A 13,748-nucleotide genomic window follows, 5' to 3' on the forward strand; every position below is an offset into this window, starting at 1 on the left:
AGTAAAAAGAATATCTAAAGAGGACCATTGAAATGAAGTGGTACCATAGTTGCTTTTCAAAGTAATTTTCCCCCCATCTTCTACTGTTCTTGCTTTTTGCCCCAAATCATTGTCTGCTTCATCACAAACTATGCAATAAGATTCACCTTATATGGCTAGAGGACACTGACTCCCTGTATTAAGTCTAACCTCCAAACTCTGCTTGACAACTCCAGCCTATCTCTGGCCAAGAATTAAACTGCAGAAACAGGCTTCTTTTAAGGTTGAGGGGAGACACTAAGGAGTTTGCTATATTTTATTCATTTGTCTTAAAAAGTGTAAAGCATTTTGGTTTTTCGGTATTGTTATGCTTATGGAGAGGTTGACAGTTTGGACCCACTTGGTCAAGGTTTAGCTGGTTAGCAATTGCAGTTAGATGTTGGTTGTTGTTGTAACTGCAAAAAGCATCCTTCTCAGCTAACACCATTCAAAATTAGCAGTGTTTTCTGACAAAATGTATAGCCTAATTAAATATTTGTTTAAATATTTAGATATAAATATTTTAAATATTCTATACTGTGGCAGGTGAGAGCCATGGGAATGGAGCGAGGCCGGTGGTGCGAGTGTTAATGGCCGTCAACTGCGCCGCACACCACACCGGTCTCAAGTCACACGGAGGAGGTCCGGAAGGATAAAAGGAGTGATGACAGAGAAGGATGAGAGAGGACCAGGCCTGGGACATTTATGTTAGTGTGTTTGTTTTTGTTTTTTTGGCAGTCATCCGTGAGGGGCTGCTGCATTACTTTCATTTTGTTGTTTATGTTTATTTGGTAACACTTTAGTTGAGGGTCCAATTCTCAATATTAACTAGTTGCTTATTAGCATACATGTTACTAGGATATTGGCATTTACTCACTCCCATTCATTCCAGGCCTATATGACTGACTTTTCTTCTGTGGAACACAAAAGAAGATATTTTGAAAATTGTCTCTCAGGTATCTTTTGTTCAATCTGGAAATCTGTTTTCACACAAGGAGGGAAAACATGCCCCAAACAAAGCGGTTTGATGGCTATTTTGCAGCACTCCGTCACCCTTTGACATAAACCCGTTTATTGTTCATCTCTATGAGTGGGAGGATGGACATGGTATTAAACAAAAAACACTGATAAGGTTGTGCAGAGGAAGCGTTCTGTGCACCAATCCCCAACTGACTTCCATGATCCATCCAGGCATTTCCCCTCCACAGGAAACACCCTCACCAGGGAACATGTACGGAATGCTGCCTTTTGTTCAGAGCGAGAGATAAGCGGCGTGACAACGCTCCAAGTGTGGTATTTTTGCATCCTCTCGCCATCAAAAGGAGGTTTATCGAAACGAAGGGTGGGTAATGCGCTGTCTCCATCTCTCAGCTGGTCCTACATCTGGTCCAATGACTCATTGTCTACTCCCTGCAGGAAAATTGGGCTTAACTTCCCATCTATCTTGTAAGACTACATATCACCACTTTCTGTGCCAAAAATTGTGATTCTTCTGAGTAATATGGTTGGGAAAGAACTGACGCTCTTTTGCATAAGCACAGACATTTATCAGGCCGAACACAATCAGCCCAGACTTTCATTAAACAGAGGAACTTTCACTGGTCAGTCTAACACTCTTTGTTTTTTCCTGCATCTTTGACGTATTAAAAGGTTTAGAAATTAATGGCCCAGTTTCACAGACAGGGCTTAGATTAAGCCAGGATTAGGCCTTAGTTCAATTAGGACATTTAAGTAGCTTTTTTAAATGTGCCTTAGAAAAAAACTGATGTGCATCTTGAGACAAAACAATAGCACTGACATATTTTAAGATATGTCAGTGCAAGTTGATTTCAGTTAAAACAACTCAAACATGCATTTTAGTCTGGGACTAGTCTTAAGCCTTAGGGAGTATGTCTAATAAATTAACTGTGTGCATGTCTAAAATAATAGTCAGTATGTGTAGCTTTTTACATTCATGTTTCTTTTTGATTATAGGGACTCGCGATTCAGTTCAGCTAAGATTGTTTTTGCACTCTAAACTCATAATAATAAATTAAATACCCCGGTCATGGTGGCGTTAAACTAGAAATGCACAAAGGCAGATTTTATATTCATAACAGCCATGCTGTATATTAGTAAAAGTGACATGTGATAAATGTAACTGTAAATAAAAAAGCTCTATAATATAAATTATTACATTTGATGTGTGCATACAAAATATGTAATCAATGAGGAACAACCTCAAATACTAAATGTATCTTCTGATTATGAATTTCCTTGCAGGAGGAAATTGAGGGCTGCATTGTCATGCAGCATCTGAAACAGCTACTGAAAGTATTTTTTACCAATGTTGCATCATTGTCAGTAAACAGGCAGAACTTCCTTATTCTTCCTCCGAATATGTATTAATAAGAACAGGGCACAGAACGACAACCTTTTAATTCAGAGAGCAATCAATGAAATGCGCTGAAACCATAAACATCTTCAGGCTGTCTTCTTGTATTACATGTTGGCAATGGCAACATTATAAAAGCGTGAAATTTACATCACAAAATATTGGTGGTATTACAATTTCAAACCAGCACTGGCCTTGAGATAAAGGATAAGCCATGAGCTCTCCATGACTGGAGTCTCAGACCTGCTGTTTAACAGCCTCAGGTAAAGAGAAGGGCTCAATTTCATATTCAAGCACTGTTTGTAGGAGGCTCTGTTTACCGGACGGTGAAGAAAATCATGCAAACTGGCTCAAGTATGTCATCAGTTTTAGGTCTTAAAGGGATTCTAGCACTTTTGCCATTGTAGACATAACCTGTCTCAAACAATAATGGAAGATGCGCTGGTATATAGAACTTCATATTCATAATGTTCAACACACACAGTGGGGTCCAAAACTCTGGGATTCAAAATCTAATTTAAATCTGGACATAAACAGTTTTAAGAGTTTGAAAAATGTGAACAAAACAGATTCCATTGTATTAATATTAAAATGTCACTTTACCTTAGTTTTTCTTAGTTTTTAGATGATGTAAACTTACACAGGTTGATCATAATATCCAGCCCTGAATATTTTTATATTTGACTGGTACCAACATTTTAAGATGTTTTTGGATCCCCATGATATTGCTGATAAACCTTTATGTAGTGAAACACAAAAAAATTACTTTCCCAGTATTTGATCTTCATGCATCATTCTTCAAATTCTGAAAATGTGTTTATATTGAGCTTAGATGCATATATAAAATTAAAAAAAATTACAAACAAAAAATGTGAATTGTGCTTACTGGCCCAAGTCAAGACTCTCCTTCAAGGATTTTGTCCTTCCTTCAATGTATGTGTATACAATTCTTAATGTTTATTATCCACTAGATAATCATTCACCAAGTTCAAACAATAATAATAATGCTTTCCTTGACAAGCAACAATAAAAAATGGAAACTGAGGTATAAAAAGTTGATTTTAATGGAGTATGGAGGACTGACAACTCAGCCAAAATCAAAAGGAACAATCACGAGATACTGTCAGTACACACACTATCAATGATGAACAAAGATTCATTACAAACAAAAGTGAATCAGATATTAATGTAGTCCAAGAAAACTCAGCATCTTTGTGTTGAAGGTGTTGAGAAGTAACAGCGGCATGTGATAATGGAAAAGTGATGGTAATGATGAACATGTTTTGGCACACTGAATATAAAGTATGAAAAAGTATGACTATGATGTATCAAACGCACCACCAGACCATGTGCTTTCTGTATGAAGACATGATATCATGATAGCACTGAGAAATATTGAAACGTTGGACATGGCTCTTTCTCCCCCGTCCTTCACATTGTTAAACTTTGGTGCAGAAGTATTGCTAGTATGTACCTTCTCTGAACAGGTGATGTATTTGCAGCCCTTGGTTAAACATGCGCATGTTTCCACTCTCTCTAAAGATATGCAAGTCTTTTCAACTCGCAATGTCACAGAAATGTATTTCTTAAAAGAGATCAAGAAAACGATCTAAAAACAATCAAAAACCACTATCTAGAATAAAAATTAGACATCTTTTACACGCCACTGGCGTACTTTTAACCACCACCAGCCAAGCAGTAACTCTTTTATATGCCACTTTTGACATATATTCACACAAGCACAAAATAGCAGAAAGCAGCTCTTGATAAAGTTTGCGAACACTGCCCTAAGAGTTTTACCATCTTACTACAATTGTGATTCATTCATTGAACTATCAAAACAAGGTCAATTGTGAGACAATTTGAAGACAGACAACAAGAATGAGTGTTCAAGTAGATAATCCTATATAAGTATTCTGCACATTCTTCTTACTGTATATACATATACAGTCTTATTTAGCCACCAACAGGCAGTTTAACCCAATGCATCATCTATCATTTTTGTTGTATTAGGCCCAGATGAACTAACATCAAGTAAAACCTGTAATATAAAAAAATTTGAACCAAAAAATAAATGAAATCAATGCTTTAGCTCTTTTCCAACACTACAAAAATATTTGCGCAGATGTCAAGTACATTGCGACACAAAATTCTAAGTGATCAATTGAAAAGAAACCCAAGCTATGGTAAAATCCACACAGGATTTTTGGATTTATTATCCACAGTGTTTGAATGATTACATGCACACATCTTTATGGCATAGTATCCAGCACAATGTTTTTCAGGCATACTTCCTCACTGCACACACAGTATACTGTGCAATAACAAAGATGAGGGTTTAAAGACAAGAAACTCTTCATGTCTTCAGACAGTGATTCGATTGAAGCCCATGAGCTCAAACTAGGAAGTCTGGACAGCAGGACTGTTTGTAAGTTGTAAGCAGAAGGTTTCACTTCCTGCCTGCACTTTAGGTGAAGCACTTTAAGCAAAAGGTCGACCCGGTAAATATTTGGCTTCCTCCAAACTCCAGGTTTGGAGTGCCAGGTCAAAAAAATCTTCACAGTGAGCACAAAGTCACGTGTGGACATTAATGCAACACGCCACATACGCGGACTAGTCATGCTGCTCTTTGGAAAGGAAACACTTCCGTATTGTTTTCAAGTTTAAGTGCAGCCGCAAGGTGTCAAACGTTCCCATTTCTCAAGCGTAAAAATTGAATTAGGCCATCAAAGGTGAAGCATGATGGGAACATAGAGGAAGAAGCAGACTAACACTACTGATGTACCGATATGATGCATCAGTCAGTAGGACGGCCATTCAAGGCTTTTTACAGGCAGCTTTGGCTTTCCCATTATTGCTGGACTTGAGTTGTGTCATCTCCACCTCAGCCATGGCTTCTGATGGCAAACTGCTACGCATGCGCTCAATGGTCTTCTGGTAGGAAGCTTTCTCCTGTTCCAGAGAACGGATCAGGTGCTTCATCTTGCTCTCTCGTGACAGGAAACTCTCCACGCTGCTCTCCAATGTCTGAATCTTCAAACGAGCCGCCTGTTAATAAGAAAACCAAACATGAGCACTGAGTGATGAATGAATCTTGTGAAGAAACAATGCACAATTTTTGTCATGTGACCATATACACTATTGTTCAAAAGTCTTTGAATGTTTTTGAAAGAAGCCTCTTATGCTCACAAAGGCTGCATTTATTTGAAGAAAAATACAGTAAAACAGTAATATTTGGAAATATTATTACAATTTAAAATAATTGTTTTCTATTTTAATATATTTTTTATACTGAATTTTCAGCAGCCATTCCTCCAGTCTTTGGAGTCACATGATCCTTAATATGCGGATTTAGTGCTTAAGAAATATTTCTTGGAATCAAAGAAAGTTAAAAAAAAAACAGCGTTTATTTAAAATCAGATTTTTGTGGAACAAAAGCCACATTTCCTAGCCTGACTACGTCAGACTTCGTACTTCCGCTCAATTTCATTTCGCTTCTGTACTCATGCTCCGTTCCAGGCAGGTTTTTGAGCACGTAAATCATGACTTCAAACCACGACTCACGACTTTGTAGCGTTCCAGGCAACCTGTAACCCGTGTTTTTCCAACCTTATACCCGTGAAAGTGCACTGGAACGGCAGTCAAACCCGTGACTTCTCACCCGTGAACTCGTACTAGATCGATGTAATCCCAATTACGAGTTGGAAAAACACGGGTTACAGGTTGCCTGGAACGTGGCATTAGTCTGAGATAGTGACCGTTTCCCCCGTTTTCCTCCGGCCTCAAAACAGCCGGCCAATCAACGAACAGAGGGCGGGCTGAGAGCCGTGACGTAGACGCTGATTGTAGCGTAGATTTACTTCACATAATCTGCAAAAAACGTTCACAGCCATGTTCACTCCGGTATTTCGCTCGATGGTTTTGTTTTCGCATCATACATGTGTTTACAGTGGAAGTTAGATGCGGCTGAGCCTGCGCATAACACACGCCATAACCAAACGTTATGTGATTGGCTTACGGGTAACCAATGATTTTAAACTTCGAACCAAGCTCAGTGGAAATATAACTGGTACCGTTGCTTACCGTTCTGCCTGACAGTGGAAAAGCGGCTAAAGTAAAAGTCTTTACTGTCACTTTTGATGAATTTAATGCATCCTTGCTGAATAAAAGTACAGAAATCCAACTTTTTAACGGTAGTGTATTTAGAAAGGGTCTTTTTAATACATTTAACATGTCAAAGTAGATTTTCTATATGGAAAGTAAAATGACATTTATCCACATCTAAAATACTAATATATATATTAGATAGATATAGATATAGATAGTACTGTGCAAAAGTCTTAGGCATGTTAATATTTCCCCCCCCCCAAACAGAAAAAAGAAAAATGAAGAAGCAGAAAAAACTGAGACAGACTAAATCCAGAAGAACTGTGGGAACGTCTCCAAGATGCTTGAAGAAACCTTCCTGCAAAGCTACAGCACTGTGAAAAGTACTGGCACTTGTGTTAAAATGCTGTAAAGCGAGAATGCTTTCAATAATAAAATCACAAATTTAATTTATTTATGATTTAACTTCTATTAACTAATTCAAATCAATATATGGTGTAACGATCCTTTGCGTTTAAAACGTCTTTTGTCCTCGGTACACTTGCGCAGAGTTTTTCAGGTAGCTTTGCAGGAAGGTTTCTTCAAGCATCTTGGAGACGTTCCCGCAGTTCTTCTGGATTTAGTCTGTCTCAGTTTTTTCTGTTTCTTCATGTAATCACAGACGGACTCGATGAAGGTGAGATCAGATCATCCTGGCTGTTGTCAGATTCCTTGTGCATACAGAAATCTCACTGGATTATTACAATTAATGGCAAAAAGAATGTTTGGAAATGTAAACTGATATTTCCTACTGACACACTACAGCAAAATATATAAATAACTGACTTAAAACCATTTTAAGCATTACCATTACGTTAGTTTGGAAAATTTGGAAAGCGAGCCGAATATATTTTCACTTTCCCCTATATCATGTTTCTAGGAACAGCTTGGTTTTAGCAACAGGTTGTTTTTAAGAACAAATTGGAGATGAGCATGTTGTGACATTACATGTTAGACTAATGGAGTTTCAAGGATAATTCACTCTCCCACATTCATAAACACTAGTGGATGACCGATCAACAAGCTATTATCAGTTGAATTCCTATTACTTTTAATTTAAATGTGAAATTCAAAATACCATTTTAATATTCTTTGATAGTAAACGAAGAGGCGTTTCTGTAAAGATATCCAGTTTCAGGCTGTTTGTCTTTTGTACTGTGCTGCCACACACTGGCAATAAAGGCACAAAACACTTCTCTACTTCTGCTATATTGTGATATAACATCTACATACCTGCAGTTTCTCTAGCAAGTCCATGTTCTGTTTCTTGAGCTGGGCATTGGATTTCTCCAGTTTATCCAGCCTATCAGATTCCTCTGATGGCGGAGGTGCGTCTGACAGCTCATCCTGCAGGACGTGGTACTCCACTTCATACGCGTGCAGCTGCTTGGAGATGTCCATCTCAGTCGCCTGCAAACCACATTTCATACTGACAGTTATTGTCAGAGAATATGCCATATACTGTAACATATATATATATATATATATATACACACACACACACACACAATTATAAAGATTTTTTTGTTATCAATTTCATTAATAAGGGCTTTTGATTTTTGAAAAGCAAGTTACACCACCTAGTGGTTAAATAATGTGCATTCTACTCTAAATAGGCTGTTTGGCCAGTGTGTGGAGAGAGACACCAGTGTACTGCATACTGCAAACACTGTGCTGTCTGCTATTAAAAATAGTATATGAAACAGTATTTAGTATGCAACAAAAACGGTTTTCAAACAGTATGCTACACCGTTGTCACATGATCATTTTGATCATGCCATATGGTCACTTTATGGTATAGTATCCAGTTGCAGTTTTAAAAAAAAGGATATTTTGAGTTTGATCAAATAAGTCAAGGAAAACACGTCAAAATTATGGGTGATCAGAGTTGTTATTGGTAACTAAAACTAGCTTTTTGAAAATCATTTTAGTAATTGATATAAAGACGGGGGAAAAAAGCAGCTGAAACTTAAATTTTTTTAAAAAAAATTGCCTTAATATCAATATCAAAATAAATGATATGATATGAAATGATATGAAGTTGAAGTACTTAAAATAAAATTTAAATATTTTTTAAAAATGACAAAAGCACATTCAGTATGAAACAAAATTAATAAAAAAAAATGAAAATTTTCAAATAAAGTCTAACTCAACCCAAACCCATTCATAAATACTAAAATACTATATAAATAATACTAAAATAGCACTGATATTACTTACATACTCATTTGGAGATTGTATGGAATATTTGAATAAAAAAAATCTAAATCATATTGTGGGCGGTTTAAAACAATTGAAGGCAAAAAAAAAAGAGATTAAAATGGTGAAACACTTAAAATAATTGCTGACAGGATCCAAACCATACACTTCATAATTATTATAATATAATATAATATAAATCATAATTATTTTATATAAAAATCTTGATATAAAAAAAAACAGAAAAGAAAAAATAAATACCATGAACACATGTACCAACATGACCATGTGCCAACTCCCTGAGAAACAAAGTGTAACATAAGTGTAAAATAAAAAAAAGTGTCATGTTTGTTGATGAAATTAAGTCCCCATATATGCAGGAATAAAGTTTATTCCATTTTAAATGTACCTTGGTGATTGTCTCTTCCATTTGGCTGTGAGTGAGGGTGGGGATGGTGGATTTAAGGTAGTCCACGATACTTTCAAAGCTGTCACACTCCAGTATCTCCCCTTCGTGGTTGCTCAGCAAACACAGGGCCACCTTAAAGATCACTTCTGTGCCTTGGACAAACAGGAGGTCTGCCACAGAACACACATACATGTACAAGAGTCAAAGGCTAAGCACTGGCTACAATACTTGATTTATGTGTGAAATGCATGAATTTGAACAAACAAGATTATTTCATGTTCCCCCTAACCCCATCACCCCATCACATACCCTACATTCGTTCAGGTCTGAATAAGGTAGTTAAGTAGGAAGTGAAATATACCAAATATACGGGCAACAAAGCCGAGCGGGAACTGAGAGGCGAAGAGAGTGAGGAACCACGGTGCGGCGTACAGGCTGGGGCAGATCTCGTGCTCCTCCAGGTGAGTGTACAGGTTACGGTGATAGTCATGCAGCAGACGGGACAGCTGGTACATCTGGATCTACAGAGAGAGAAAGAAGAAAAAGTCCTCACACTTACAGGTGTGACCTTTCAACAGGCTCAAACGCAACTAGCTGAGACAGCACTCTCACGGGATTAAACATTGGCACGTCTGATGATGAATAATCACTAACAGCTGAGGAGGAAAAAGTGTGCAAGAGGTGGAGACGGCTGTTTGCATACCACTTGAGCAAATGTGCATTAAGTCATGTGTATTAAAAATACTCTCTGTTTGGATCGTTGTGACAATATTAGGATTTGGAATTTATAATCACTAAAAGAAAAGCGCTAGTTTTTCTTAAATGTAAGGTGTGCTAGGTCACTTTCAATTTATGTTTCACTGGTCAATACATCAATGGCTTTGAATGTTATACTGACACCTGGTGGTGTGGAGGTAGCATTGTGCAAACATGTTTCAAGGCTGATGACACTTCAAACATGTTTGTTTTTTTATTTATTTTTTAAATGAAAGTGTCCAATAAAAATCTAGTTTTTGATGCAATAGGAATTTTTTTTTATAACATTCAGATCCTGAAATTAGGACACAATGTTCTATACTCATTCCATTATCTAACACAAAAACCAGTTCTGCTACATTTAACAATAGGCATAATCAGAAAAGTGAACATGCCAGTTCTGAAAGAAAAACACAAACTAGTGAAATATGACACTCTCTCACACACGGCGCACCTGCAGGGAGATCATGTCGGGACGGTACTGCCGGCGAATGCCCAGATCGTACATGAGGAACTTGAGGGTGTCGAAAGCCTGTTCCTCGCTCATATGCAACAGTAGCAAACCGGCCACAAAACTGATGCCCTGGCAGTAGCCCACCTCCGTGTCCAGCAGGGAGTAGGCCTTCAGGAGATTGTACAGAGACAGCTGTCCAGCTCCCAGCTGAGCACTGAAATACTGGTGCGTTGGGAATGTCCGGCCTGGAAAGGGGAACATCACTTCAGTAATGTGCTGGGTCAAAAATATAACACTATTCTGATGTCCATGTGAATTTGCTGCAACAATATGAAAATATACAGTTGTATAGTCTGATTTGAGATTTTATCATTTCTGATAATATTTTATGATATTTTCTGTCACATTTTATATGTGATTTGACAATTAATTAACAAATAATATACAACTTTGAAATGCATTCCATGTATGTAGCTTATCAGTATGCGTATTGCCCTATAAACAAACTCTACGTGCTTGGTTGGATACAGACCGAGGTCGACCAGGATGGAGTGTTGCTGTGCTGTGAGCTGCTTGAGGAGATCTTGATAAGGCGTTTCAGGAGACTGCTGCCGCTGCGGCAGACGGTGACGCAGACGATACTGCTGGAAGAGGAGGAGCCACACCTCACCTCGCCGACTTTTGGGGACACCTACAGAACACACACATACAAACTAACTGAGGGAAATCTGAGCGTTATTTAGAAGAGCAAAACAATTTCATGTTTATTTTAATCTACACAGTACAATTTATATATATATATATATATATATATATATATATATATATATATTACACACACACACACATACTGTGTGGGAGAACGGCCCTTGGCCTCATCCTGCTCGCCACAATATTATATATATATATATATATATATATATATATATATATATATATATATATATAATTTTCATTTTTATATATATTAAAATATATATATATTTGAAAGAAGTCTCTTGTGCTCACCCAGGCTGCATTTATTTGATCAAAAATACAGTAAAAACATAAATACTAATATTAATTGAAATATTAATATTAATGTAATTTCAAATAACCTTTTTTATTTTAAATCCATTTTAATCCATTTTAGAATTTAATTTATTCCTGTGATGGTGAAGCTGAATTTTCAGTGTCAGTGACACGTTCGTCTTCACTGTCACATGGTCCTTCAGAAATAATTCTAATATGCTGATTTGGTGCTCATTAAACATTTCTTATTATTTATGTTGAAACCAGTTGATAGAAAGTTCAAAAGAACAACATTTAAAATATTTTGTACAATGTAAACATTTTTACTGTCCGTTTTCATCAAATTAATGTGGCCTTGCTGAATAAAAGTTCATCAAAAAAATGTTTTACTGACCCCCAAACTTTTGAACGCTAGTTTAAGTATTTCTGGAACAAGTGTAACAACAAAAGATGATAAAGAGTAGCACGCCAGAGACCAGAATCTCTGAAGTAAACAGTTTTTACCCTGGCAGACGGCACTGTTGATCTCTTCTTTGTCCCATTGTACTTTAGTGCGGCAGGGGCTGCTCAACTTCCTGTCCCACAGGGCTTGCAAATCTTTGGAGCACTGACACACTTCCTGGTAGTCCAGCTTCATTTTACGAATGTGCAATTCATCACGGCTGGCTGCAGGGTGAGAAAACTGTTTAGCATTTATTTATTCAGACCAACATCAGAACAACTAGTAATTAATATATTGCTTTTATATTCTATGTAACTGGTTCTCAATTTGTGTTTTTTTTTTATTATTAAAATCAATTCATATTTTTTAAATAATATTGTATCAGTATATGATTTATAAAATGCCATTCATCATATTTTAAGAGCATTTAAATAACATTTATTAGCAATTTGCGCTGGTTTGCCACTTGATATTCAATGTAAAATATGGGTCCACAAGCAAAACCAGTTGAGAGCCATTCAGCCATGCATACAATAATTTTCAGTTTCAGTTTGTAAAAATAAAAGTGCCTTTACAGCAGTGCATGTACAATGCAAGCCTCACAGGCAAGTGCACATCACTGTCAATAAAATGTAGCATGCTGCTGATAGATCGTGGAATATTAAGCAACTCCCCATTTCCACAGCAACTTTAGACAAGGTTTAAAGTATACCAAGTCATGGCATGGCCTTTTACAGTAACCTTAAAGCATCACAACACATTTGTACTATCCAATATAAAAGCATATATGAACAGATGAATAAGAGAACGATGCTCTGTTAGACTCCAGATTAATGCAACTCTGCAACTATTGCACTTGACAGGAGAAAATGATATCCTAAAAAACACTTGTTATTGTTTATGGGCACTGGTGAACATGTAGCTATCTGCCTCATGCTGGTTTGTATACTACAATGCAGCCAAACAATGATATCATGCCAACAACTGCCTGAAGTTCAGCCTGTTCAGGCAAGATGTCAATGCCATGGCTGTATTTTCTTACCTTCTACAATGACACGTTCATTCAGTTCGGCCCATCCAAGAGCACACAAAAACAGACAGAAAACATCAAAAGTAAAAGGGTAGAGGAAGCGACTTGAGTCTCATGCGTGATGCAGTTTGGCCAACAGAGGGCAATGTTTCACATACTTTTTGCTTTGCTCTTCCAAAGCAAAGTTGAAAATACACAATATTAACCTTTCATAATGTGTTAAAGAGATTGAAATACTGACATTATTAAACTATTTCTGAAAGACTAGAGCTATTATGTAGCCCAGAGGTCACAGGACTGAAAGTGCACTCTTAAAGAACGTGAACGTCATCCAGACATTCCCATCTATAATTAACTTTGCTCCAGAATGTAAAATAGAGGCAGTGACACTTGCCCCTCTTAAAATAAGGCCATGGCAAAAACAACAGTCTAATCAGAGTGGCCGGAGGAAACACTCCTTCTCCTGTGACTCCACAATGTACCATAAACACTGGACTACTCCTGAAGGTTTACATTTTTGTGCATTTGGCAGACATTTTCATTCATTGTGACTTGTACACACATTAGGTTTATTTTATCAGTGCATGCATTCCCTGGGAATCAAACCCATGACTTTAACCTTGTCAGTGCAATGCTCTACTGTTTGAGCTGCTGGAAATATTTTAGTTAACCTAAAAATGAAATTTCGGCCATTATTTACCCACCCTTATGTTGTTCCAAACCTGTATGACTGACTTTCTGTTGAGCAACACAAAAGGAGATGTGTTAAGGTCTCTAAGCCTGTCAATCTTATGATCTCTTTAATATATCTAAGCCAGTGATGTTTTAGTATTATTTATATACTATTATAACATTTAGATTTAGATAGATACATCAGATATTAAGTTATGCAAAGCAGGCCTAAAATCA

General features: G+C 37.0%; 1 protein-coding gene across 6 annotated transcripts in view; it reads right to left on the reverse strand.

The window, feature by feature from the left end:
* Positions 1–3,438: 3,438 nt before the first annotated feature.
* The window catches only part of tbc1d4 (TBC1 domain family, member 4), a 33,218-nt gene continuing 22,908 nt past the window's right edge, over positions 3,439–13,748 (reverse strand). For all 6 annotated transcript variants that reach the window (XM_079881042.1, XM_079881040.1, XM_079881039.1 and 3 more), the window contains 7 exons: positions 11,872–12,033; positions 10,889–11,047; positions 10,357–10,601; positions 9,508–9,667; positions 9,147–9,316; positions 7,772–7,948; positions 3,439–5,440 (listed from right to left, as the gene is read on the reverse strand). In XM_079881042.1, coding sequence (XP_079737168.1) covers positions 5,210–5,440; positions 7,772–7,948; positions 9,147–9,316; positions 9,508–9,667; positions 10,357–10,601; positions 10,889–11,047; positions 11,872–12,033 — 1,304 coding nt within the window. In that variant the 3' untranslated portion in view covers positions 3,439–5,209. The remainder of the gene's footprint in view (positions 5,441–7,771; positions 7,949–9,146; positions 9,317–9,507; positions 9,668–10,356; positions 10,602–10,888; positions 11,048–11,871; positions 12,034–13,748) is intronic.

Source organism: Squalius cephalus (assembly GCF_949319135.1).
Source record: "Squalius cephalus genome assembly, chromosome: 9".
Lineage (NCBI taxonomy): Eukaryota > Metazoa > Chordata > Actinopteri > Cypriniformes > Leuciscidae > Squalius > Squalius cephalus.